Below are 21,058 nucleotides of genomic sequence, written 5' to 3' on the forward strand. Positions count from 1 at the left end.
TGGGAAACTTATGACAAGTTCGCTGGAATGAGACCCAGAGCTTTATACTCTAAGCCCAGGTCCGAAATTTCTACTATACTGTGAGTTTGGATGGACTAGGGATAAACTTTAGGGCCATGGGTTTGCACCTTACGAGAAAGAGACAATACTTACAGATAGATATAGCTTGTAGCTCATTGCGGCATCGATCACCGTTCCTAGAAGTACTGTTTCGTTATATTGAAGCCAGTGCCCTCAAACATTAGATCTAGGGCGATAGGGTGATACACAACTCGTTAACAGTATTGTCTGAGAAACTGTTCTGGAAAGGGTTCCTTTTGTCCAGGACACGAAGTGCTTGTGAAGATTACCGCTCATATTAGCAGTACGGGTGTTCCTGTATGCAAGTAATAGAGCTTAAACAATTCTAACTGTAGGCATATCTGCCGGCCCCGCTGTCAAGCAGCCCCGTTAGCGGGGCAGGGAGGATAATTTACTGATCAGCGTGACGATATCACTGGCAGGCCAGCGCCAGTAATTTCCCGAGATAGTAATCTCGAGGGCTGAAACTGCAAAATAGAGTTGGCACGAGAATACAAAATCAGATGAGGATGGGGTAATCGGGGCCCAGGAGGGTGGGCAATTGGAGGTCTATAGAGTGAAACTAGATCCCTTACATGTAGATTGGAAGCAACAGTCAGGGCCAGTCAGGACCAGCCAGGCCCGGCCAGATTGCCCGGGCACTTCTATCTGAGCTTCGTTTGGTGCTCCAAAGCCGTTGCACTGCATTGTGGCTGCACACAGGGCCATGTGCCGGAAATACCAACTCCGGCATGAGGGGTCGATGGATGAGGGGAAACGCATGAGACTGAGTACCGACACTACTGCTGTCTCTCGGCAACGGTAGTATGTCGCTGCGGTGCCGACGCCGACGCCGACGCAATGCACCGTTCCGGCTTGGCCTGCCAATTGACATGCGGGTTGAATGTGGGGTAGAGCACCAATAATGACAGGCACGAATCCACCACAGTGGGCCTTGAATGTGGGCCATGGATGTGCACCACACCACTGACCACGAGGTCCACCTTCCCGGGATCTGGATCTCCCCCTGCCAGACGTACCCCAGATCTTCACGCAAATCAGGGTCGTGCTAACGGGTTTCGGGTGAGTGTCGGGCCCAGTCGCGCGCAAGCTGCCCCACCATGCTCATGCCGAGGGACCCAGCGACTATATAAGCCTGGGGAAGGCCAGGCGAACCGATTTCCGAGATCCAGCCTATCATGTCGCAATCGATCATCAAAGAGGACGCAGTGTACGTCGACAAAGTCATTCGCCTGAACTTGCCATGGGACCCCACGTCCACCGCCAACGCGGTGCCCATCCCAGGAAGTCAGAAACCAGGCCACTCGGCCGTGTACCGCAATGCCTACTCCCCCAACAAGTTGGTGTCCACCGTGCACCCTTCCATCACCACCTTGCACCAGTTGTTCGAGCACTCGGCCCAGGTCAACGGCCCCGACCGCTGTTTCGGCACCCGTGAACAGCTTGCTGACGGCACCTTCGGCGACTACGTGTTCAACGACTATAACAACGCCCACAAACGTAAGACTGACATCGGAGCTGGTATCTTTTGGGTTTTACAGAACAATCCCTACAGAACGGATTCGGAAGCTCACGCACGCATCCAATATGATCCCAACGCTACGGAATCGCCTTTCATCGTCACCCTCTTCTCTGCGAACAGAGAGGAATGGGCATTGACCGACTTGGCGTGCGTGTCGTACTCGCTCACCAACACCGCGTTGTACTCCACGTTGGGCCCCGACACCTCCAACTACATCCTCGAGTTGACCGAGTCGCCCATCGTGATCTGCTCCAAGGACAAGGTCAGAAGCATCCTTGAGTTGAAGCAGAAGTACCAAGACAGCTTGGCCAGCTTAATCCTGGTGGTGTCGATGGAGGCGTTAGACGTCGCCCACGACAGCGACCTCTTCCAGCTCGCCAAGGCCAACCGCATCTCCCTCATCGACTTCAAGCTGTTGGAGAAGTTGGGAGAAATCAACCCTCTCCCTGAAATTCCCCCCAAGCCTGAGACGGTCTACACCATCTCTTTCACTTCGGGAACCACGGGAGCCCACCCCAAGGGAGTGGTGTTGACCCATGCAAACGCCATGAGCTCCGTCACCTTCTGCTTCAGTAACATGACCTCGGCCGACAAGGGCACCACCTACTGCTTCCTCCCATTGGCCCACATCTTCCAGAGAATGAACTTGCTCGGAACGCTCTTCATGGGGTACGCCATTGGGTTCCCCCAGTCAACCTCGCCATTGACGTTGTTGGACGATGTCCAGAACTTGGACCCTCACGTCCTCAGTCTTGTTCCCAGAGTCTACACCAAGATGGAGGCCGGAATTAAGGCCCAGACCGTCAACAACGACGAGAGCCCTATCTTGAAGTACTTGTTCACCAAGGCGGTCGAGAAGAAGATGGAGTTGCAGTCAAAGGAAGACAACGCCAGAGGACACCACATTCTCTACGACAGGTTGATTGGCCGTCTCCGTCTGAAGCTTGGGTTCGGCAACATGGAAATGTTCACCATCGGCTCCGCTCCCGTTTCTCCTGATACCCTTAAGTTCCTCAAGGCCATTCTTGGCGTGGGAATCTCCCAAGGTTACGGTTTGACCGAATCCTTTGCTGGTGTCTGTTCGTCGTTGAAGTTTGAAGCCAACCCCGGATCTTGTGGTCCTATCTGCTTGACCACTGAAATGAGACTCCGTGAGGTTCCAGAAATGAACTACACTGCCAACTCGCCCCAGGGTCCAAGTGGTGAGATTCTTCTCAGAGGCCCTCAAATCTTCTCCCACTACTACAAGAACCCCGAGGAGACCAAGAAGGCGTTCGACGACGAAGGCTGGTTCCGTACTGGTGACATTGCCACCGTCAACCCTACCAACGGTAGAATCTACATTGTTGACAGAGTCAAGAACTTCTTCAAGTTGGCTCAGGGTGAGTACATCATGCCTGAAAAGATCGAGAACGCATACCTCAACAGGTTCCCAGTGGTGTCCCAATTGTACGTTCACGGTGACCCCTTGCAAACCTACTTGGTGGGTGTTGTTGGTTTGGATCCTGCTACCATTGAAAAATACATCTCCAAGAAATTTGGTGTCACCATCACCAATGAAAAGGAGATTGTTGAGTTTTTCAAGGACCCAAAACACAAAACTGCTCTTTTGAAGGATATGAACGAAAGTATTGGTGGTGTGTTACAAGGGTTTGAAAAGGTGCACAACATTTTTGTTGACTTCGAGCCATTGACAGTCGAAAGGGACATCGTCACTCCAACCTTGAAGATCAAGAGACCATTGGCCGCCAAGTTTTTCAAGGAGGTTTTCAAAAACTTGTACGAAGAAGGATCTTTGGTCAAGGGCTCCAAGTTGTAATCCCGTCAACCGAGCTTTGGACTACAAATATTTCTCTAATGCGTTTTATTAAGACCACAATTTAGACTATAGACCTTTTGTAATAAATGTTCCATGCTTCTCAGCTCACAAGGGGCTCGTGTTTTTCGATGCCTAGACGTAGTAGTTCCAATCAAACGTACTTGTAAGGATTCATGATTCCATTAGGATCGTAGTGCTTCTTCAAGCCCTTGATCATCTCAATTTCCACATCGTTCTTGGAGTATCCAATATAGTTCTTTTTCTGGAAACCCAAACCGTGCTCTGCGGAAACAGAACCCTTCTTTTCGCTGATCCATTCATAGACGAAGGGCTCCAAAACTTGCTCAATCTCCTTGCTGTACACTCTGGTACAAACATTCAAGTGCAAGTTACCGTCACCAATGTGTCCGTAACCAACGGCATCCACAACTGGCTTGGATTCGTCATCCAAATCAGCCAAATTTGCCTCCACCAACTTTTCATTGGCAGCATCAACCAACCCGTATAAGTCAGCCAATGGCAACGAGACATCGTACTTGTAGACACCACCAGCAGAAGCGGTAACCTCTGGAAGAGATTCTCTCCAGGACCACAAGTTGCGGAGTTGGGTTTCGTCTTGGGCAATGATACCATCATCAACCAAACCTTCTTCCATGGCGTTACCCAAGAATGTTTCCAACTTTTCGTCATCGTGGTCCTTGTTGGATCCAGAGGTTTCAATCAAAACGTAGAATGGGTATTCACCGCTTTCGATAGGATGGTCTAACTTCAAGTGACGTCTAGCTAAGATCTGGGACTTTCCATCCATGAATTCGAAGGCAGATAAAATTTCGGATAATTCTCTTCTTGCACCAGCGAACACCTTCAACACGGTTTCATAGGAGGATACGGCCAAAAGAGCGACGTTGAATGCTTGGGGACGGGCAGGACACAAGATGGACACACCGGTGATGATACCAATGGTACCTTCGGAACCAATGAACAATTGTTTTAAGTCGTAGCCAGTATTGTCCTTTCTCAAGGAGTCCATGGAGTTATAGATGGTTCCATCAGGCAAAACCACTTCTAATCCCAACACAGAACCGTGCAAAGAACCGTACCTCAACAATCTCAACCCACCAGCGTTGGTTGCAACCACACCTCCAACATGACACGAACCCTTGGCTCCAAGATCGAGCGGGAAGATGTAGCCGTTGTCGGCCAAGTACTGGTCAGCATTCTCCAAAATGACACCAGCGTCGGCCTTCAAAATACCGGTGACATCGTCAAACGATCTGATTTTGTTCAAGTTGCTGAGCGAGATGATGATTTCGTCAAACACCGGCACGGAACCTCCCACCAAGCCAGTGTTACCACCCTGAGGGACGACTGCCAACAAGTTGTCGTTACAGTACTTCAAGATGCGGGACACCTGGTCGGTGGTTTTGGGCTTCAACACAAGCTGGGACTGGCCACGGTACTTTCTCATCCAGTCCTCGTTGAAGAACAAGAGGTCGTCAGCATCAGTGATGAGTCCGTTGGTATCCTGCAACACTGACTCGAAGTACTTAGTGTCGGCGTCGTCCAACTTCTTGTACTTTTCGTCTCTGGACACTTTGGAGCCATAGGTGTCGGCGGTAAATGCAACCGATTTGGTAGAGTAGGGGGCAGCGACGGCGGTACGGCGAGCCGCTTGGGCAGCCAAACCCTTGGCTACGGCCCTGGTGGATGGGGCAATATACAGCGAGACACCACGGACACCTCGTAAGGATCTTCTTAGGGAGAGCATTGGTAGATGGTGAAGAGTCATAATTTGTTGTCTGGGGATAAATGGTGGTGGAGCGCGCGCTACCGGCCAACGGGAAGAGACAAGTCTTCTGCGATGGCACAGCGAGAGGGTGAGGTTGTTACAGTGCTCAGCAGTAGTTTACTTCCAGAGCATAGTGGTCGAAAAGGAGCAGATATCGTTTTTTGGCAGTATCGGACTATCCTAGGCTGGAGAGGAATAAGTTATCAGATCTCCACAGTTAGTGAATAATTAATGGTAATAGCCGCACTGACTCGTATCATTAGTGGTGCGTAGAACAGACTGAGTGCAGTGCACAGTTGGTGTTGGCATGGTACCAGGGAGCCCGAAACGAAAGAAATGAGAACAGTACCACTGAAATCCAGAAAAATTCGTAGACTTTCTGGATTTCGACTGCGATAGTGCCAATGATAGCAGAGAATCTCATGGTACACCTCTACGATCCCAACAAAATAGTTTACAGTACCAATAACAACTACAGAATCCGGTCACAAAGACTTTAGCCGTGAGACTACGATAACAGTTGACAGTGCCAATGTAAACCATAGACTGTCACGACTCAGTACAATTTTCTAATACCAAGAAAACAGAAAACCACACTGAAATCCAGAAATCTCTACTCTAGACTTTTCTTACCAAGAGAAATAATAATCTTCTCAGCGGGGCCTTAACCTACTAGATTCCTCAGAATTCCTGGAGATCCTGCTTGAACCAGCCCATTCTAGAATATTAACACTAATAGAAAAACTGTACTGTATCGCTCTTTCGTATTCTCTATTCCTTCCAGTTCTGGTTGCAGACCCCGCTGGAGTTCGCACTGGCTTATCTGTTCCAAATGATCGCCTGGCCCATTTTGCCCATCCGCCAGCCAAGTGTGGGAGATCGAGCGGCACGTGACCTCCAGTTTATCATCGCCAAGCTGATAGTGGAGAAAACCACCACCCATCTGTACAATGTTGCTCCACAAGCTCTGGCTAGCAGGCGTGATATTGGGGGCTTCCCAGTCGGCCCTTGGCCTCAAGCTCCCCCACTCGCTCCTGGCGCTCCAAAACGTATTCTCGCTCCAGCAGGCCCTGTGCCCTCACTACTCGTCCTTGAGCTCCCACGAGCTACCAATAGACTTGGGCCAGTATTCCGGCGAAATAGTAGCCAGGTTGGACTACTCGAACGACCATCAGCTCAAAAAGGCATTGATGGGCCGCAGCATTTTCAAGTTCAAGAAATGGGGCAAGAACAACGTCCTTCAAACGATGGATGTGCAGTTACACCCAGACACCTTACAGGATATGGCCCACCAGTTCCCCAACATGAAGTACGAGGTAATTATTGATGATTTGGCCCAGAAGGTATACGAGACATACCCCCAGCACTGGGCTAGCAGCAAGTTGAACCGTCGAGGCACCGATCAATACCAGGCCACCGAAGATGTGCTCGAAGCCACCCGCATGAACGTATTCTCAGAGCTCTTCTTCAAGGAATACAGACCGTTGGAAACTATCAACGCGTGGTTGAACATCCTCCAAGAGACCTTCCCAAACCAGATCAAGCTCGAGACCATCGGATACACCCACGAAAATAGACCATTGCAGGTGGTCCACTTCTCCACCGAGGCAGATCCTGACCACAGCGACAAGCGCACGGTGGTGATCACAGGAGGAATACATGCCAGGGAGTGGATTTCTGTCTCGTCGGTGTTGTACTCCATCTACGAGTTGTTGCAATACTACAGCGCCAACCCTGACTCCTCCATCCTCTCCAGGTTGGACTTCTTGTTCATCCCTGTGTTCAACCCCGACGGGTACGAGTATACCTGGTCTTCTGACCGGCTCTGGAGAAAAAACCGCCAAGAGACCGTTAATCCAAACTGTTTAGGAATTGACATCGACCACTCGTTCGACTTCCACTGGACCCGTTCTTCGGACTGGGAATGTGGTGAGGAGTACAGCGGCGAGAAGCCGTTCGAGGCCCTCGAGTCCAAGGTGTGGGACGAGTATTTGAACGCCACAAACGAGAACCACAACATCTACGGCTTTATCGATTTGCACTCGTACTCGCAGGAAGTGTTGTATCCATACGCCTACTCGTGTGCCAACCAACCCCGGGACGAAGAGAACTTGATTGAGTTGGCCTACGGTATTTCTAAGACCATTAGGCAAGAGTCTGGCAAGAACTACAATGTGATGCCTGCTTGCGTGGACAAGGATGCTGACTTGATTCCTGACCTTGGTGCGGGAAGCAGCTTGGACTTCATGTACCACAACAAGGCTTACCGTGCCTACCAATTGAAGTTGAGAGACAGCGGAAGCCATGGCTTCTTGTTGCCAGGTAAGTATATTGAGCCGGTGGGCAAGGAGATTTTCGCTGGAATCAAGTACTTCTGTATTTTTATTTTGGGAGACGACTAGCAATACAAGTTCAGAGAGGATATGGAAGATGTAGAAACGAGAGGATGAGGACATAGCTAGCTGAGATAAGTTGGTGACTTATGTATGGTTGAGTAGAGCATTAAGGGCAAGAAAATCGAACACCGAGAAAAAAGGATATTTAGTCCGTTCTATTAAAACATTGATGGCACACTTGTGCACCAATATTTCACCGCGATTCACAGGGTATTCATAGAGCAGTTTCTAATCTGATTATCCCTGCTTTCACTCCAATATTTGGTTGATTTCTCGTTAATTTTATCTATATAGTACTTACCCCCAACATGAATTATTGCTTCTGGGGAAAGATCCTTGGACATTGATCCATGTACATCCGTTATTAAATCTTTTTTTGTTCCCCAATAATTTGGTTGAAGGATCATTAAGTTGTTTTCGGATCAATGTCACAAATCAGTGTCACATACTGGCATCCGCTACGCATATACACAGCATTTCAAGTAAAATCGCACATCTAACAAGTGGATACGCTACTTTTCAGTTCCATGTAGAATCAACTTAGCTCCGCTTACATATAAGACATTAGTTGTGTTGAGTAATATCGCCTCTAAATATTTCCTTTGTTCGTACTTAAGTATTCCGTAGACCGTTTCACGCAGTACCCGAACCAGCAGAAGATCGTACTAGCTACGGAATAGCCAGAGGCATTGAATTGACTCTTGGCTCGAAACAGATAAAACCATAGATAAAAATTAAGTTTGCACTAGATATTAGTGTATAAATTGTGGCAGAGCTTTGATGAATTCTATAGGATCAACAAGATGAGACCTGAACAAACGTATAGGATGCATTATAGGACCTTTCACATTAAAAGGGTGCTATAAAGTTGATACCTTACACGGTATAAACTGGGTGCAAGACGCGACATTTACCACACACGTGACCACACCTCCATCGACATTTGCAGTAAACGTCTTTTGCAGTGTCCACCACCATGTCCGTCAAAGCATACAGTGCCCCCGGCAAAGCGCTTATTGCCGGAGGCTACTTGGTCCTCGACCCCCTCTACAACTCCTATGTGACTGCCTTGTCAGCCAGAATGCACGCTGTCGTCCAAAATGGGCCATCGTCTGACCACAGCCAGATCACCGTCAAATCACCTCAGTTCCAAGGCGAATGGGTGTATGATATTGGTACTGACCACAGCACCATCGAGGCTGCGAGTGCTAGCAACCCATTCTTGGCTGCCACGGTCTCCACTGTGTTGGGATACGTCCAGCCGTCATCCAAGTTCAACATCGTGGTGACGATCTACTCGGACCCAGGATTCCATTCCCAGGAGAATACCACAGCAGTGGAATCTGCTAACAAGCACAAACGGTTCTTATACCACCAGCAAGCCATCCATGAGGTCCCCAAGACGGGTTTGGGGCTGTCAGCAGGGTTGGTGTCGGTGGTGTGTGCTGCGTTATTGGGGCACTTTGGCGACTTCTCCCAGAACGTGATCCACAACACGGCCCAGATCGCCCATTGCATTGCCCAGAAGAAGATCGGGTCAGGCTTCGACGTGGCTGCAGCCGTCTACGGGTCCATCATGTACCGAAGATTCGAGCCCAGCCTCATCAGTCTGGCTGTGGGCGGAAACCGCGACGGATTGACCCACTTGATTGATTCAGACTGGAATTTCAACCACGCTCCCTGCACACTTCCGCCCCACGTCAGAATCCTCATGGGAGACATCCAGGGGGGCTCAGAGACCCCCAAGTTGGTGTCGAAAGTGTTGCAATGGCGTGCAGACCAGCCCCAGGAGAGCTTGGCCATTTACACCGCGCTCAACCAGGCCAACCAGGACTTGATGGACTCGTTGGCCGCCCTCCACCACCACCACTCAGCCAACGAGCACGAGTACATGGCAGCCATTAACTACTTGCACAACAAGTCGATTGCCAGCGTGGAGTTGTATCTAGGCCTTCAGCCTGCATTGAAGACCACGCTCGCGCCATTCTTGGCTGTTACCGACGCTATCTCCAGAATCAGGTCCAACTTGCGAAAAATGACCCGCGCGTGTGGGGCTGAGATTGAGCCGATTCCACAGACCAAGCTTTTGAATGACTGTGGGACGCTTAGAGGCTGTCTTGGCGGAGTTGTGCCAGGAGCAGGAGGCTATGACGCCATCAGTTTGTTGGTGATCGATTCCAGCATTGAGTCCATTGTGGAGTGCACCAGCACCGATGCTCGGTTTTCCAGAGTGGCCTGGCTCGATCTACACGAGCAGAAGAGCGGGTTGGTGCAGGAAAGGAGCGAGGACTACCAGGGCTTGGATTAGATAGCAAATCCCACCACTATAGACAAATCAAATAGATGCAATTGCACCGGCGATTGTACCAGAGTAAATTTGGATGCACCACTGCCAGTATACTGCTGTACCGTTCTCTATTATTAGCTCGATCATTCAACCACTGCCTCATCCGCACTGACTGACGACTGACGATCCGAACTCGCACGACCTGTCATCGCTACTTATACCGAGCTCGAGGCCAATTCACCAAACCACGATGTTTTCCCGCCAGAACGAGCTCGCAAAGCCGTTCGACACCTCCAAGGATTCGTTCCAGGAGGAGGACTACTACAATTTCGCCCATGTGGACTCGCCTGTCCAGCTGGCTGGACCAACTGCCCTGCACTACAACGACCTGGATGCCCTCGTCTACGACGACACTGCCGACAACGGCGACTCCAGGAGGTACAAGGTGGGCTCGCGAGTGTTTCTAGGCACCTCGGTGGTGCTGGCCATGCTCATCTTGGGGTGTGAGATCTACGTGTATGTTGCTATCAACGTACACAAGAAGGCCATCAAGTCCCAGCAGCGGTTTGCAGAAATCTCCATCTACTTGGCACTTTTCATCTTTGCTGCAGTGTACCAGCTCTTGTTGACGGTAGTAGGGCTCCGCACCAAGAACATGATCTTGTTGGCCATGTTGTGCTTGTTTTACGCGTGCATGTTGGTGTACACAGGTATCCAGTATGAGGAAGTCACCAACGCCATTTCGGCCGGAACTGGGTGGCACCGTGCCACTGCAGCCACCAACATTACCACCATCGTCATCTTGGGAGTCACGTTGTTGGCCCAGCTGGCTATGCTTTGGGGTCTCCGTAAACAGGTCAAGTGGGTCCGCTTCAAGAAGATCGGAGCTGATTTCTCAATCAGGCGCATGTACACCGTGTTCCAATTGCACAGGTGCTTGCTAATCTTTGATTTCTTCTTCTTCCTTGGCTTCACCGTGCAGTTCATCGTCATCATGGTCAACAACCGTTCATCCACCGAGTTTATCCTCACGGTGGTGGTGCTTCCATTGACGGTGCTCATCTTGCTCGTGGCTGACATTGCGGCCACCCGTGAGATCAAGTCCTTGACGTGTGTTACAGTGGTCGCTTTTGGAGGCGGAATTGCCTACGTCTTGTTCAAGATGATCCGGTTGTACACCAAGTATACCTCTGCCTACGATGTGGCAGTGAAACCGGGAGCGTACTTCCCAGGAAGAAAGTCCATGATCACTTTTGGAGCGATCACCTTGGCGTTGCTATTCACCACCCTCGTGTTCGAAGTCATGGTCCTCTTGAACTACGACCACGGGCTCCTTCCATTAGTGAGCACCTATTACGGTAAGCTTCCGGGGCACCGCAAAGGCAAGGCTGCCAGCAAGGCTGCCATCAGCATGGAGTCGCTTCCAAGGCAAGATGACGACTCGTTTATCGATTAGCGACAGATTACGAATTGTCACTTTATTGACTATCGAATTGGAATGTGTTTTGGCAATTTCGTCACACCAACTGCATAAATCACCTTTACCTAGGACAATTTGCTGTGGTATGCCCGAGGACGACAAGAAGCTATAGCTGACAGGTGGTATGTGGCCTTGGTTAATGACTACTGACTGGTATGGTATTACAAATGATAGTCAAACATGCACCACTTGATAAAAGCCGTATTTGGATACACAACCTTCTATTCTGCTTTTATTGGATTTTGAGGCGGTCTGCCAAAATATAATCATGATATGAAAAGCCGGATGTGGCCAACAGCACTCTATTAAGTGTCTCTAAGGCAAGAACGGTTACTATGGATGGATCAATTGATTTAGAGCTGAACTGTCTCTAGAATCTATAGACTCGATGCGTCTGAAGCGCTGTTGTCGGCCAGGACTAACGGTGCCTTAGACACGGCCACCAAACTTACTTGGTTGGCTACTTTTCATCTCTGCTAGCGTGATGTCGTAGAGAAAGATGATGCACATCATCTTGGATGAAGATCAATTCTGCTAACTTAGCAGATTGACTGAGATGAACAGATTAAAACATCCGCTTGATGCTGAGATGAACTAATTACTTTAGAGAACTCTGAACGATACTATTATTTAACGAGATTGAAACGACCATAATTCGTAGAACTGTCTTAGAGCTTGCTCTAGAACTACACGTGCATACGACATTCACCAGCAATGCAGTTCAAACTGACTGCAGGTACATCGCTCGTCATCTGTCACTCCAATCAGCCCACGTCACGGAAAAAGTCGCCTGCACTGATGGAGATTCTCGGAATATCTTCGGAAAATCTTCCCTCCAACCACCGTCCTGGTTCTCCCGGAACCGCCTGGTCCTACACCTCCTCCATAGATCATAGATCCTTATACCACTTGCTCCGTAGTTCTCCGCCCCCGGTGGTCAGATGTGGTGCACTTATCCCCGGGGCGCACCAGACGCACCAGATTTGCGGAAAAGCCCAGCCCCTAATTGCCAGGCCTCCAGTAGCAGAAGCAATACTACCACTGCTGCTGCTGCTGCTGCTGCTGCTGCTGCTACTACTACTAGCTCAACTTCCACCACTATCACTACAACCCTCTTTTTTCACTTCCTTCCTCTCCCTGATCCTCTCTGACTTTCCATAAAATGCACGGAATTCATCACCCCCCAGGGCCAGTGTACTCCGATCGACGCACACCGGAACCCTTGTCACCTGATCCCACATTCATCAGATGATGGTCCCAATGACAGGGGGAGGGGTCGCCTTGGCCGGAGTGGTGCTCCACGGGTATAAATAGCAGTGCCTCCGCCTGGTCCATTCACTCTCCATCACATTCTCCCATGTCTGAAATCACTTTGGGTAAATACCTCTTTGAAAGATTGTACCAATTGAAGGTGCAAACCATCTTCGGATTGCCTGGCGACTTCAACTTGTCGTTGTTGGACAAGATCTACGAAGTCGAGGCTGCGCACGGAAAGGGCTCCATGAGATGGGCTGGAAACGCCAACGAGCTCAATGCCTCCTATGCAGCTGACGGTTACTCGCGGGTCAAAGGCTTGTCGTGTTTGGTCACCACCTTCGGAGTGGGTGAATTATCGGCATTGAACGGCATTGCTGGCTCCTACGCTGAGCACGTCGGTGTGCTCCATGTCGTCGGAGTACCCTCCACCTCCTCGCAGAACAAGCAGTTGTTGTTGCACCACACCTTGGGCAATGGCGATTTCACGGTGTATCACCGTATGTCGGAACAGATCTCGGAAACAACTTCATTCATCAGGGACATCGCTGCTGCCCCCGCTGAGATCGACAGGTGCATCAGAGAGGCCTGGGTCAAACAGAGACCGGTCTACGTTGGATTACCTGCCAACTTGGTGGACCTCACTGTGCCTGCCAGCTTGTTGGATACTCCCATCGACTTGAAGCTTCCGCAAAACGATACTGAGGCCCAAGAAGAGGTCATTGACACCGTGGTGTCATTGATCCAAAAGGCTTCGAATCCCGTCATTTTGGTCGATGCCTGTGCCTCCAGACACCATTGCAAGAAGGAGGTCAAGGAGTTAGTGGAAAAGACCCAGTTCCCCGTCTTCACCACCCCTATGGGTAAGGGAGGTATTGACGAGGGTGGAGTTGATGGCGAGTTGTTGGAAAACGATCCATCGTTGATCTCCAAAGTGGCTGCGAAATTGAACGCAGGCTCCAACTCTGCATCCAGATTTGGAGGGGTCTACGTGGGTACCTTGTCCAAGCCCGAGGTCAGGGAGGCAGTCGAGAGTGCCGACTTGATCTTGTCGGTTGGAGGGTTGTTGTCCGACTTCAACACCGGCTCTTTCTCGTACTCCTACAAGACCAGAAATATTGTGGAATTCCATTCCGACTACACCAAGATTAGGCAGGCCAACTTCCCTGGTGTCCAGATGAAGGAAGCCTTACAGGGATTGAACAAGGTGGTTCAGGCTGCTGCTTCCCACTACAAGCCTCACCCAGTTCCCAAGATCAAGTTGGCCAACACGCCAGTTACCCACGAGACCAAGCTCACCCAGGAATGGTTGTGGACCAGAGTTTCGTCCTGGTTCCGCGAAGGTGACATTATCATCACCGAGACCGGAACCTCGGCCTTTGGTATTGTCCAGTCCAGATTCCCCAATAACACCATCGGAATCTCGCAAGTGCTTTACGGAAGTATCGGTTATTCGGTTGGGGCCGCTTTGGGTGCGGTGATGGCGGCTCAGGAAGTCGACCCAAAGAAGAGAGTCATTCTCTTTGTAGGTGACGGTTCATTGCAGTTGACTGTGCAAGAAATCTCCACCATGATTCGGAATGGAACCACTCCCTACATCTTTGTGTTGAACAATGACGGTTACACCATCGAAAGATTGATCCACGGTGAAAATGCTGGCTACAATGATATTCAACCTTGGAACAACTTGGCCTTAATGACGGCGTTCAACGCCAAGGACTTCGATGCCGTGAGAGTGTCCACTGTGGGTGAAACTGAAAAGTTGCTTAAGGACCCTGAATTCGGCAAGAACTCCAAGATTAGGATGATTGAGGTGATGTTGCCTAGAATGGACGCCCCTCAAAACCTTGTTAAGCAGGCCGAAATCACCTCCAAGACCAACTCCGAAAGCTGAGCTGTTACGAATATAAGACTACAATTAATAGAAATGCAAATAATTATGATGTGACCAACTAGCAAATGCACGATAGTAAATATGCCCACTAGACTTAGAGCAAGTTCTATCAAGCGCTATAGACTGCAATTACTGGCAACGCTTGTTGTAAAATTGCATATTACTAATTGAAAGCGAAAGTTGTACGCCTACTGCCATTCGAGTTCATTTTGAATTCAAGAACTTATTCAGCAACCTATTCACCCACGTATCCACTGCTTACAATTTGTGGGTGCTCGTTATCGTGAAAAGTGAGTTCGGTATCAATCAGGGGAAAGTTCTGACATCATCTACTCCTACGTTTTTAGCAGATACAGTTCAGGTTGCTAATAGTAATCTTCCCCAATGCTTTATTCTAAGTGCTCAAGATATGGAAGCAATAAATCTCGGGGATTTTTGGACCACAGCAAAAGTCCTTAATGTTGGGAATCATATGGTGCAAAATCGGCCCAACCTGCACCTACAAGACCTGTCAAAAAGAGCCCCATCCCACCCCTAGATCAAAACCCCTGTTATGTGGATATTTGTTCCCCGTGCGCCCAATTAGTAAGCATATGTTTCATCAGTTTTGTGTACCAATATTGTTCAAAATCCGCACTCCATTTAAAGCCCGCCCTCCAACGGTTGTTGACATATCCGCACCTTCTTCGACACTTACTTCCTTTTAGAATGTTTTCCTAGTCTCTCTCTTCGAGCGGTTCACTCTTTATCATTTGGTTCATACCCAACAAATCTACCAGAACGTTCTCCGAAAATTCTTTGCTCGGCATTGCGTAATAATTGCCGCCTTCCGTCTAACGCCGTCTCATGGAATGCGGCAAGAAGTGGGGATTGCCGGGTTAAAGCCGTCGATACATTCGGCTATGTATACTCGCTAGCACTCCCGGGTGCTTGGGCGGTACTTGCATTGCGCTCCCTGCAATATCAGGAGCTTCAATACCGATATTTACAATTAATCATTGCTATTTGCGTAGGTCAATGTTTCCTACCCAGTTATGCAATTTGATGGGACGAAGCTACTTTTCTAAATTCAATTTCGAAGATTTGGCTGTCTTTGAGTTGTCAAAAACCTTATTTTGCTCCAAAGAATGAATATTGCAGACGGCGATGCTGCATGACATAGCAGCAAGTGATTTGTAAGTACATACTCACCACTTTTAATGGATTACGGGTCCTGTGCAAATACACAGATGGTACTCCTGTTGGGCTCTCTGGTAGTAAATCGTTAAAGTGTGTCGGATAATACGATTATATCATCATAGAGAATGTGATACCGAGTATTGGAGTATTGCTCTCGAATCACTTTTAGGCAAATTGGGTAATGCGATGTCATCGTTATTTTGTGAATGATAATGCTGGTTGTAACTTTGCGGTATATTCTGCGCCAACTAGTTGCATTCTCGGAAACCCCGTTGCACTATTCCCCGTAGATCTACAAGTAAATTCATGAATGGCTGCGAAACTGAGGAAGCGAATAGAACACTTTCGACCACAACTAGTACCGTTGCGCTCGCTTTGGGGGATCCCTTCCAGAAGTATGTTTAGCTCCACCTCAACATGCCCACGCAGGTGTCATGATCCGTATACTAATGAAATTCCTCGAGTCTGTTGTCCGTTCGCACCCGCCTCTTGCCGCCAAAAATCATTCTCCAGCGATACTTCACACTTTCAGCAGGCCGCTTCACAGCAGAGAACTCGGCCAAGACAATCACCATACAGCTCCCACGATAATTGATGGGATGATTGTCTCCCAATGGTACCTGGGAATCGAAACGGAAACTTGACAACAAAATCCCGCTAGCGAGGGTGCATCCATTCTGCAGCCCCAGATGGAAATTAAAGTAGCTTTTGTGAGGTATCTCTGCAGATCTTTTGTCTCGCTACCCCGTCGAATCAGGTGCTGGTTATGAAGCGCAACCCATGTGTAGTATAAAAGCGCCCATATTTCCATCAAGTTCTTCTCCATCACACTTCACACAAAATGGCTTCCAACCCTCCTGGCCCTTGTTGCGCACAAGCTAACTTCCACGAAGGTACCCCAGTCGGTACTTTCAAGACCTTATTCGGAGTCGACACCTACCAAACTGGTGAAGCCAACGGAAACGACAGAATCATAGTCATCCTCACCGACATCTTTGGCCACAAGTTCAACAACAACCAATTGGTGGCCGACCAATTGGCCAAGAACAACTACCATGTCTTGATGCCTGATATCTTCAACGGAGACCCATTCATTGAGGGTGGCGACTTTGCCGCCAAGCTCAAGGCATGGCTCCCTCAACACACCCCAGAAATCACCAGACCAATTGCTGACAAGTTCTTGGCTGATGTCAAGAAGGAATACTCTCCAAAGTTCTTTGGTTCCATTGGTCACTGTTACGGTGCCAAGTACACCATCGTCAACTTGGGTGCCGACGGTATTCTTGACGCTGGTGCCATTGCCCACCCAAGTTACGTGACTGTCGACGATGTTGAAGCCATTGCCAAGCCACTTATCATCTCCTCCTCTGAAAACGACTACATCTACCCAACCGACTTGAGACACAAGACCGAAGAGATCTTGACCAAGAACGGTGTCAGATACGAATCCACCGTGTATTCCGGTGTCGAACACGGTTACGCTGTCAGAGGAGATATGACCAAGCAGGCTGTGCGTTACGCCAAGGAGAAGACCTTGGCCGACCAAGTCTGCTTCTTCAGCCAATTCTAGAGTAGATAATCAATAATGAACGTTTAGATCCATCCTACTAGGCCACATTGACGTGCTGTCGTAAAACTGCGTATGAATGCTTCATTTCTTGGCGATGTCTTCGCTACGTCAATGAACCCAGCGATGCGTGATAACGCACCGAGCTATACTAGACTGATAAGGGTAAAACTGCCTAGCCTGGTAGGATTCGGCAACAGCATGCAGCTTTCCCAGGAGCATACCATCTGTGAAGATCTGGCAAAATGGTTCTAGTAAGAATTTTTCGGATTATTGGCGGATGGGCCCGAAATGTTTCCAATGAAATATCCAAGTACAATACTTTCTGGAGTATACAGAGCGATCCAATGGTATTCGGCACTTGCAAGAGAGTATAGATTAAGAAGATTCTACCATGTGAACGAACATTGCTTGGATTTAGTAGAGTCGAAGTAGAATTTACCATTCAATTATGTCATATTCAAGCAGATGTTGACATGCGCACACCATTTTCGGTGATCCTGGTCTATTGTGGCTCCATAATGGTCAATTGGCCTGGCCTGAAGCGTTGCCATCCTTTTCGTTCTGCCAGCAGCCCTGGCTGGTCTTATCGTCAACCCTTACCTCGTGTCTGGTCCTTCTGGTTGCGCGGCGCAAATCCACCACTTTAAAGGGTCTGACAATTCCGCGCAACCAAAACCTCCTAATTCAATCCCCTTCTCCATGAACCCTGAGTACGAAAAGCTTCCATTGGAAGAGACCTATGAGGGCCAACAGCCCAGACACCGCTCCCTGCGGTTTAGATGGCTCGCAGTTCTTTCAGTCCTATCATTCATGGCTGTTACCACCCGCATTGGCTACGCCACTGGCCTTGATAGCTACCTCTACCAAAAGCCCCAGAACCCAGACTCCTTGTGTCCATTAGTTCAGAAACTCGATCCCCACGAGTATATCTATGGGACAGACACAATTGACACCATTCTCCACGACAAAAGCTTCCGGGAAAAGTCGAAACAAAAGTTGTTGGGAGCAATCCGGATTCCATCCGAGTCCTTTGATGAGATGGTCGATCCCGGCACCACCGACTCTTTGGACGAGTTGTACAAGCTCGAGCCAGTATGGGAACAATTCGAGAAGTTGCACCAGTACTTAGAAAAAACCTTCCCTTTGCTGCACAAGCATTTGAAACTAGAAAAAGTCAACAAGTTTGGCTTGGTCTACACCTGGCAGGGTTCTTCAGACAAGAAACCCATTTTGTTGACGGCCCACCAGGACGTTGTTCCTGTTCAAGAGGCCACTGTCGGTGACTGGAAATTCCCTCCCTACGAAGGGGGCGAGGACGGCAAGTTCTTGTACGGCCGTGGGGTCTCAGATTGCAAAAACCTATTGACTGGGTTGTTGGAGACTGTAGAGTTGTTGCTTGAAGAAGGAAAGTTTGTGCCAGAGAGAACCATTATCTTGGGCTTTGGATATGATGAGGAGTCTCAAGGAAAGGGTGCAGGGTATATTAGCAAGCATCTTGAGGCTAGATATGGGCCCGACTCGTTCTTGCAAATCATTGATGAAGGCAGCTCCGGGTACAAGGAGTTTGAGGGGCTTAAATTTATTCTTCCAGCTACTGCTGAAAAGGGTGCATTGAATGCCGTTATCGGGTTGTACACCCCTGGTGGCCACTCTTCAATTCCACCTGAACATACTTCCATTGGGATTTTGGCTCAGTTAATCAACGAGATTGAAGCTGTCCAATTTGAGAGTATTCTCACTAATGCTAATCCTGTGTTGAATACCCTTCAGTGTGTAGCAGAGCACTCCAAGAGCGTTGATAAAACATTGAAGAAAAACATCTTGAAGGCCCACTTCGATCAGAATGCAAACAAGAAGGTCATCGAATATTGGACCAAAAATCCAGGTGATAAGTATTTGATCACCACCTCCCAAGCAGTGGATATAATCCAAGGTGGTGTGAAATCCAATGCCTTGCCCGAATACGCGGAAGTCTTGATTAACAGTAGAATTGCTGTGGAGGAATCGGTTGATTCGACCTCTTCCAAGTTGCTTGACCAAGTTCAGAAGATTGCCAAAAAGTTTGACCTCGGGGTTGTTTTCGAGGGCCAAGAGGTGGTGAAACCCACTGAAAAGGGGCACTTTGACTTTACTTTGCCCCAAACTTTGGAGCCTGCGCCAATCACTCCCATCAACGATGAACTCTGGAGCGTTTTTGGTGGTTCTTTGAGGTACTTGTATGAGGAGTTGCTCTTGCCCAACGAAAATTCCACGTTTGTATTGGCTCCATTCTTGTCCACCGGCAATACTGACACCAAGTCGTACTGGGACTTGACCAGAAGCATATACCGCTACCAGCCGGGACTTCCCACACCAAATTCCAACATCCACTCGGTTAACGAGAGACTCAATTTCGATGGTCACCTTGGTATTGTTGCATTCTACTATTACTACTTGCAAGTCGTCGATAAGATAGAAGATAGCAAGTTTGGGCACTGATCGTATAGATAGCTTATATGCCGTAACAATTTATTCAACCACCGTCTGTTAGTGTTTGTGTATTAATCGTCTTTGCATCCGCTCTGCTTTTTCGCAACTATGCCTTCGTGTGATGTCACTCATCGCAATAGTGCTGTCACGTGAGGCATACTATAGATCTGAAAAATTTTAGATACTCAAGTAAGCAACCATGCCTACCGAACTCGAAGAGCTTGTGGAGTTCCTCCACTCCCCACAACCTGCCGTCGTCCAAATTTCCTTGGACAACCTTGTTGGCTATTCTCAAGGCCCTCAACAGCTGATTTTCAACCACAATAACTATGAGCCCATTAAGGATTTGAAGAGGTTGGTCAGAGATAAGGGAAAGACAATGGTCAACCAATCCTTGACAATCTTGGTCAATTTGTGTGACAGTTTACTCATCAGAAAGCTTCTTCTTGACGACGATGAATTCATGACCTATTTGGTCCAACAAATTGTCAATATTCAAAACTCCAATGCGGACTTGATGACAATTTTGTTGACTAACTTGGCCAAAAATGATGGTATCAACAAGATTCTCGATATGAAAGTCAAGCATGATGAAGTGAACAGCAAGGTTTTCAAGTCTACCAAGGCCATTGATTGTTTAATGGATCTTTTTGTCAAGGGCTTTGATAGATCGTTAAACAAATACGCTGACTTCGACTATTTGGCATACTTCTTCGCCGACTTGTCCAGATTCTTGGAAGGTAGAACTTACTTTATCACCAATCAAGAATACGATGAGGTTGTTCCATTATCTAAATTATTGGTCTTCACTGAAAAATACGACAACAAGATTAGAAGAGAAGGTGTGTCTTCTACCATCAAGAACTCGTTGTTTGATACCAACTCCCACATGAAACTTTTGGAAGATGAAAAGATTAATCTTTTGCCTTACATTTTATTACCAATTGCGGGTCCAGAGGAAATTGATGAAGACGATATGTTCAACTTGCCAGATGAATTACAATTATTACCTTCCGATAAAAAGAGAGATCCTCTTGATGCAATTATATGTATTCATTTGGAGAGTTTATTGTTATTGTGTACTACCAGACCTGGAAGAGAATACTTAAGAGAAAAGGCTGTGTATGCAATCATCAAAGAATTGCATAAAGCCACCGATAATGAGGAAGTCGCTGAGTTGATTGACAGATTGGTGCAAATGTTACAGAGAGACGAAGCTCCTGAAGATGCAGATGTGGATACGGATAGCGACAGTGACGATGAAAAGGTTGTTGAAATTGTTTAATGAATTGGCAACAAATGTTGGGAAGATGTACCA

The 21,058-nt window shown here is 48.4% G+C and overlaps 9 protein-coding genes across 9 annotated transcripts; 8 read left to right on the forward strand and 1 right to left on the reverse strand.

Annotated features, from left to right (window-relative positions):
• The first annotated feature begins 1,193 nt into the window (after positions 1-1,193).
• Positions 1,194-3,497, forward strand: CANTADRAFT_151171 (long-chain-fatty-acid CoA ligase). Its single transcript, XM_020206339.1, has one exon. It carries the CDS (start codon positions 1,260-1,262, stop codon positions 3,420-3,422), a length of 2,163 nt encoding a protein of 720 aa, XP_020065605.1. The 5' UTR covers positions 1,194-1,259; the 3' UTR covers positions 3,423-3,497.
• Positions 3,498-3,573: 76 nt separating this feature from the next.
• On the reverse strand, positions 3,574-5,190 carry AIP2 (D-lactate dehydrogenase; the record flags this gene model as incomplete). The annotated part of the gene is made up of 1 exon (XM_020209504.1): positions 3,574-5,190. The coding sequence occupies one exon, from the start codon at positions 5,188-5,190 to the stop codon at positions 3,574-3,576; it is 1,617 nt and encodes a 538-aa protein (XP_020065606.1).
• Positions 5,191-6,161: 971 nt separating this feature from the next.
• On the forward strand, positions 6,162-7,613 carry ECM14 (putative metallocarboxypeptidase; the record flags this gene model as incomplete). Its single annotated transcript, XM_020210822.1, has 2 exons — positions 6,162-6,600; positions 6,646-7,613. The coding sequence occupies 2 exons, from the start codon at positions 6,162-6,164 to the stop codon at positions 7,611-7,613; spliced, it is 1,407 nt and encodes a 468-aa protein (XP_020065607.1).
• Positions 7,614-8,583: 970 nt separating this feature from the next.
• Positions 8,584-9,915, forward strand: ERG8 (phosphomevalonate kinase; the record flags this gene model as incomplete). Its single annotated transcript, XM_020211449.1, has 1 exon — positions 8,584-9,915. The coding sequence occupies one exon, from the start codon at positions 8,584-8,586 to the stop codon at positions 9,913-9,915; it is 1,332 nt and encodes a 443-aa protein (XP_020065608.1).
• Positions 9,916-10,144: 229 nt separating this feature from the next.
• Positions 10,145-11,350, forward strand: CANTADRAFT_4518 (uncharacterized protein; the record flags this gene model as incomplete). Its single annotated transcript, XM_020209183.1, has 1 exon — positions 10,145-11,350. The coding sequence occupies one exon, from the start codon at positions 10,145-10,147 to the stop codon at positions 11,348-11,350; it is 1,206 nt and encodes a 401-aa protein (XP_020065609.1).
• A 1,381-nt stretch (positions 11,351-12,731) lies between these two features.
• Positions 12,732-14,522, forward strand: PDC12 (Pdc12p; the record flags this gene model as incomplete). Its single annotated transcript, XM_020206513.1, has 1 exon — positions 12,732-14,522. One exon carries the CDS (start codon positions 12,732-12,734, stop codon positions 14,520-14,522), a length of 1,791 nt encoding a protein of 596 aa, XP_020065610.1.
• Positions 14,523-16,419: 1,897 nt separating this feature from the next.
• CANTADRAFT_151160 (uncharacterized protein) lies at positions 16,420-17,357 on the forward strand. Its single transcript, XM_020206338.1, has one exon. It carries the CDS (start codon positions 16,543-16,545, stop codon positions 17,269-17,271), a length of 729 nt encoding a protein of 242 aa, XP_020065611.1. The 5' UTR covers positions 16,420-16,542; the 3' UTR covers positions 17,272-17,357.
• A 724-nt stretch (positions 17,358-18,081) lies between these two features.
• On the forward strand, positions 18,082-19,749 carry CANTADRAFT_47245 (uncharacterized protein; the record flags this gene model as incomplete). The annotated part of the gene is made up of 1 exon (XM_020209443.1): positions 18,082-19,749. One exon carries the CDS (start codon positions 18,082-18,084, stop codon positions 19,747-19,749), a length of 1,668 nt encoding a protein of 555 aa, XP_020065612.1.
• Positions 19,750-19,939: 190 nt separating this feature from the next.
• On the forward strand, positions 19,940-21,025 carry HGH1 (Hgh1p; the record flags this gene model as incomplete). Its single annotated transcript, XM_020206514.1, has 1 exon — positions 19,940-21,025. The coding sequence occupies one exon, from the start codon at positions 19,940-19,942 to the stop codon at positions 21,023-21,025; it is 1,086 nt and encodes a 361-aa protein (XP_020065613.1).
• Between the last annotated feature and the right edge of the window lie 33 nt (positions 21,026-21,058).

The sequence above is a fragment of the Suhomyces tanzawaensis genome, assembly GCF_001661415.1.
Source record: "Suhomyces tanzawaensis NRRL Y-17324 unplaced genomic scaffold CANTAscaffold_2, whole genome shotgun sequence".
NCBI lineage: Eukaryota > Fungi > Ascomycota > Pichiomycetes > Serinales > Debaryomycetaceae > Suhomyces > Suhomyces tanzawaensis.